This window comes from Ptychodera flava, chromosome 20, assembly GCF_041260155.1.
Source record: "Ptychodera flava strain L36383 chromosome 20, AS_Pfla_20210202, whole genome shotgun sequence".
Lineage (NCBI taxonomy): Eukaryota > Metazoa > Hemichordata > Enteropneusta > Ptychoderidae > Ptychodera > Ptychodera flava.
In genome coordinates this window covers 24981313-24987621 of record NC_091947.1, presented here as the reverse complement: position 1 = coordinate 24987621, position 6309 = coordinate 24981313, and the positions used below count along the sequence as shown (strand labels likewise).

Below are 6309 nucleotides of genomic sequence, written 5' to 3'. Positions count from 1 at the left end.
AGGAAACATCAAATTCACTATATTCATAAGAAGAAGGCGCATTCGAGTTAATGGAAGTGAGAATAATTGAAATGTTCATCTGTGCGTTCGAGGGCAGTAATCATGGGCGGCTGGTAATAATGGTATAGGAATATGTCCGCTTTCAGTGCTAACTTTTTATTCAAGGTGGATTTGACACGGACACGTTTCCTTATTCGGTGTGGGTTTGATATCAAATAGTTTCTCTCCCTAGCCTGATGCCATTGACATTCGTGTTCCTAGGCTATCAATCACCCTGGTGATTGGTCATCGTGGGGGCGAGAACAACACGAGAACTGCACTTCTACATTATTGGTTTGGAGTAGGATTTATTGTTGCACATTCATCAAATATTGACACTCTTAAAAAGGTTATACTTTTAACTTGGTTACGCTGGTAACAACGGCACGCCTGAGATGCACCCGGCCATATCCTCCATATGAAAAAAAAACAGTGCTTGTCTAATGATGTCTTTAATGTTTAATAAATACAAATATACGCCTAAGATAATATTGATTTGTAGTACAACTTAAAATTGGTCCATTATTCTCCAGCCTTTAAAAAAAACCTTTAAGTCATCCGCATTTAAATCCTACAAACTATACTGCTGAGTAGTATGTCCTACCATGGCATATAATTAACAATAGAGTTTAAAACTGGTCGACTAAAAATATAACATTGACTCGGAAATTGACTTCCTGTGTTCATGGAATAAGTCTCGGGATGACAAAGAAGCGACAGGTAGGCTCTCAGATACACCTTCACTATGTTTAGAATCTGACGCAGAATCGGCCCACATAAACGCTCTCTGTTTCCAGCGAGATTTAGGGTCCTGAGTCATGACCAGAAGATTCGTCGATCTGACTCATCGGGTGGAGAATTTGGAGAAAACGAACAGAAACTAGACTGAACTGTCAGCAATCTCACTTTTTTGTTAAAAACAAAAGGAAAGAGTTATTACAACCTGACATATAAATATTTGAAGAAAGGCAAACTAATCGTGCAATTTGAAGATTAAACAAGGAATCAGTCATAATATTATGGGTGATTTATGATTATTAAATTATTTATATCCAGAAAATATTGCAATATTGTTTCAAGCATTTTACCATTAAAACTTTAAAAAAATTCAAATACTAATTTTTCCTGATTCTTCACAGAAGAAAACTACAATTCATTATTTAAGATATTTATATTCATCAATTGCTCCATATCGTATATTCAGTGTATCGCTTGGTTTCATAAGATTTCTTGATTGTGTAGCGAGGATTTCTCAACCGAGACAAATCTTAACACATGAATGAAAGCTGTTAAATGTCTACTGGGAAATTGACTTGAAATGGTGCAATGAATGTACACAGTTGTCAATATGACATACATGTTCAATCATTTTTGGGGAATAACGGCACAAACTGTGCTTCAAAGTGAGGAAATAGTCCCACACCTAATATAGGCGACAATTAAATTACGCTTTCATAAAACAATATAGCTTATAAAATATAAATTATGCTCCTTCAAAAGAATATGCTACTCGTCTCTACGATATGCACTTGAGAAATAAATTATGTAAAGTATACTGTAATACTTTTTAAATAACAAGACAACTCATGTGTCCCGTCAAGTAATATGTTAACTCTATACTATTGATCTTTTATATTTCAGGACAATTCGTTATGTGATAGACACAGCCACTGTCTTTGATTTGTTTGGTTTTTTTAGGTTTTGTTATTTGAGAGTCACGTGTATCAGTCATAGTATCGTAACATGCCGAAAGTGTGATTTACAGAATGCAAGTTCGATTCCCACCTACTGACAGAAACAGAAAGGCAGAAAGGGAAATGGTGAAAAAATCGCTGGTATCTAATTTGAAATTCAAGAGCTTACATCCGATTCAACGGACTGCCAGTCGAAGACACTCTTTGGATTTTAATGATGGAGATATCTTCTACTTCCATGCTTTTGTAAACATCATTTGATTTTTCAGTCAATTTTGAGGTCTTTCATCATGCTGAAGTGCCACCTAAAAACAGTGACTTTGTCCAAATAATTAGCCGTCTTCAATGTACTATATGTGTACATAGAGCGTTTGCTCATGTTTTGCTAAGATATATAGAACCTGCTTCTGTTATTATCAGCTGGATAATGTATGTGGGCATAAACAGACAGCTTAGTCTTGTGTGGAAAAAGCAATCATCATATATTGGAAGTGTCGCTGGGGTAGGTGCAGATATCGGTTGAGCGCCCGAAGTACCGCGAGATCCCACGTTGTCCAGTCGGTATTACTTCTGGAAATGGCTTCCAGTGCAAGCTGACGTCCCGCCGTATTTTCGGGCAGTACATATTCCATCCGCTCACTCTGTAATATGAAAATAAAAAAAATTAAAATCTATCAACGCCGCAGCTGTGATTATTGTTACTTGTGCAGCGGTGACCTAGAAAAGATGGCCCGTATATAGTACGATGCCTCTTGTGTCTGTAGTCTCCGTTGCCAAATTCAACTTCTTGTTGTGTGCTGTAAGAGATATGGGGCCTTGGAGCCATACTTGACTTGGGGCCGATTACAGGTAGACGACTGATGCAAGACTTCGTAATTTCGTTGGGCCTAGGTAATCGGGCGTAAACAAGCAGTTCAAGAATTGATCAGATGTGGACCGCAAAGGTTTAGGTCATTCGGAAACCCAGACGAACCACCTTTTTCATCCTTTCATTTCTCATTCAAGGCACGTCACAATTCACAATACAAAAGACCACAGACAAGGAGTAAAAAAACATAGCTAAGCTAAAGTGACCAAACACCCTAGGGCGTGGAAGGGCTTGTTTGGACCGATTTGCTTAAATAGGCAGGCGGGGATCTTTGCCTCCTCTTCGACTCACCAAAAGTTCGACGTAGTTCTGTATGGTTTGCATCTGGGAGACTAGTCCTTCAACGTCCACAGCGAAGTTGGTTCGTCCTCCAGAACCAGAGCGTTCACGTTCGTGTTCGGCCACTTGATCCAAGTAGATCTTGAATTCTGCTAGGTCGATCATGGTCATTGATAAACGCTGCAAGCTCTGAGATCAAGGGAAGAGACACATGCACTGAGACTGTGAGAATCGAGTTACGACAGACCAGGTTCTGCCAGGCATGGTGTTGTAGAAGCGAGGCAAAACCTGATCGATTCTCAGTGAATTCTGCGGAGAATATGCAAAATGTTGTGGATCTCGTAAGTTACTGTCGGAGACTTTGCCGGAGACGCTTACTTTAGTGTGACGTCAGTACTCAGTAAGTTGTAAATTCCCGTTTTGACACAGTTCCAAACTAGCGGCGTGTTGCTTAATGTGCGACAGAAAGAATCACTGTGTAAGCCATCAATTATCGCACTAATGGGCACATGTACAGTGCATCTACAAAATGGGTTCTCTACCAGTAGGCTGCGAAGTGATGTAAACAATATATCACCGCGATGTCTAACCGGACAGTGACGGTGAATTATCATATTTGACATTTTCCCTACTTTTATCTGAATATTTTTCACTCTACCCTGTCGCTGCTCACATGAATATTCACTAACAACGGTGACATCTTACTGTCTTCATGGAGCTAGAAACGGACTAACTCCTTGCTGCCTGTAGTCACTTGAGTCACGTGATCAAGCAATAAATAGCGTTTAGTTCCATCATGCCATGTTATATATGTAGCATTAATAATATTTTTTTCTAACTCAAGCTCCATATGGTAACGAGCCGGTCAAACATGTGACGGCCAATCCAAAAACTGCAGAAGTACACCACGTTAAAAATTTCCAAAAATAGCGGAAGGACTTTTGGTCAATCGACTTTGTTTTTGGCAACTTGAACAAATCAAATTTACCACTTGTATCCGACTAGCAGGCTGGTCAATCCAGCATAATGTTTCACTCACCTCACACGTGACAAATAATTCTCTTCGATGTTCTCAATGTTATTGAGATGGGGAAAAAACGAAGCCTGCACGATGCCGTCGCACAATTTCTGTCACTATTTTGTGTTATTTTTCTAACAGGGCCCTCCCTCTTGCCTTTCCTTGCATCTTTACGTGTACGAAGATTTTAAGCTTGCAGAAGTTTCAACCAATGTCTACTATTGTTATTGAATTGTCTACAGATGATGTACGTTGCGTTGATTCATTTGAATATTTTAGCAAGTTCTAACGATACTCTTGCATATATCAGAGGTCACAAGTTTTATACAGCCATTTAATGGTGAAACGATGATGACCTCATATGCACTATCCTCGGACGTCAATGTCAACGGCCCGGGGATACGACACTTTCAGTCTTGATATAGCGACCGAATGGTGGTATAAAAATGTGCGGGAAACACGTGATCCTCAATGATTCAGTTTTAAAGCACAGAAGAAACGCCATTGAATTAAGCTAGAATGCGCCTCGGGGACAGATATTCTGACTCTCGTATTGTGAAAATTCATTTTTGGTCTACCACTCGGGATGGGGGCTCATTTTGAAGCTGATGAAGTAAATAAAGTTTTCATCGGCTTATTTTAGTAAAATTTGAAACTTTTAATTTTACCCCATGGTTAACACAGGAATGGCCGCCATTTTGAATTTTAGATGTCAGTAAATATTTGGTAATTTGTTTAGTGGTACCCCTGATTTTTAGTCTTTATTTCGAAAGGGAACGGTTTGAAGTTTTCTTACGGAATTAAAGTTTTAGCAAAAGTGTGCGTCTGTCAATTTTGAGGCATGCACTATTTAAACCATCTTAAAATTGTTCACACTTACCGACATTGTCCGCCAGGTTCTCGCTTGCATGTGAGGCGAAGGGAAATTCAGCATTTCACGCTCAAGGACGCTGTCGCTGGTCTCGTCACATCTCTCCCGTCGCTATAAAAATAAAATGGCATTTATACATCAAAGAGTTCTACAGACATTCTAAATGTAGGAGACGATTGTAGCCTTTGAATTTAGTTTTTCACGCGGTAAAAGCTCCGATCGTGCCACTCAAACGTCACACGGAGTTTAATGTCAGAACATCAGACCAGTTTTATCGCGGCAAATCGATGTCTCGAGTCGACCCTCAATCACTCGTACACTTTCACAAACCATTGTATCCTGTGATTCCTGACAGTTTTATACAAACGTCACTTGAAAAAGGGCCTACAGTATTTGGGAAATGATGTGACGCAATTTTCTGCTCTTTTGATTTCGAAAGACCCCGATAAAAACATGCTAATATCTGCATAAGAGAAAACTGTGCGACAAAGGTCATACAAAACGCACGGGCAAAAGTCAAAAGCAACCGGACTCGCCAGTCTAACTTGACGGTGCAGCCAAAGCTTGTAGGTTGTCATGTATCATTAGCTCAGACGGCCAACACGACTCCAATTTAAGGTAAACTTGACGTCTTCTTTTATACCATGTAGTGAGTGGGAGTTTCTGGCTCCTTCACAATGTTTATATTGCATAACAACTTTCCCTTTTCTACGAAAACCACTAGGACAAAATCCCCCTTCATTCAACTTTGCTTCACAGGCAACCATTTCGGTCATTGCCCCGCCGATGAAAAAGAGTAAAAAGGGGAAAATTGCATCACTCAACGATGACGTGAACGAGCATTCGAAGTGACGTAATTGAAAATATTACAGCTAGCTACTTTTCTTAAAATGGTCTTGATGTATGCAACTGCTTTCGTCTGAATATGTTCCCGTTGAAAAAAACGAGCAGGCATCATAATAAGCAGTCTACCTATTCCCTTCTATTGTCCTACATATGTATGCATCCTCACACTGTCTTTCTGTAAACTTTGCAATTTGTGATATCTATGCGTGCTCAGCTATATTAGAATATGGCTCCTTGCAGAAATCAAAATTGAGACAAAAGTGGATCACGTCGCAAGACAAATTGATTTAACTTTTTGTGGTAAATTATTCCTTTCTTAAAAACTTAAGACGGAATAAGGCCCGAAGTACATCTGTGCACTGCCTTAAATAAACGAAATCTTGCTGAAAAACCAGCACCCATGTATTTTAGCATCAATGTATGTATGTGTCTGTATGTCTCGGAGTTGTTTTTTTCTTCTTTCGTCAGGTTTGAAACAAATCGGTCGAAGCATTTTTCAGTAATGGCTAATTTTGTGGTAATTTTCAATGACATCGGCACACGCGTCGTAGGAGTTATGACATGGAAACATATGAAACAAAAGTTTCTGCCTGAAGCAAATAAAAACTTAAAATGTTTAATAGGCGTGCATACGTCAGATTACACTGTACAAAGTTTGAAACAAATTTTTTTGTATCATGAAAATATGGTCATT

The 6309-nt window shown here is 39.2% G+C and overlaps 1 protein-coding gene across 1 annotated transcript; it reads right to left on the bottom strand.

Annotated features, from left to right (window-relative positions):
- Nucleotides 1–368: 368 nt before the first annotated feature.
- Nucleotides 369–5408, bottom strand: LOC139120393 (uncharacterized). Its single transcript, XM_070684775.1, has 4 exons — nucleotides 5277–5408; nucleotides 4779–4880; nucleotides 2893–3069; nucleotides 369–2374 (listed from the first exon to the last, which is right to left on the bottom strand). Exons 2-4 carry the CDS (start codon nucleotides 4830–4832, stop codon nucleotides 2186–2188), a joined length of 420 nt encoding a protein of 139 aa, XP_070540876.1. The 5' UTR covers nucleotides 4833–4880; nucleotides 5277–5408; the 3' UTR covers nucleotides 369–2185.
- Between the last annotated feature and the right edge of the window lie 901 nt (nucleotides 5409–6309).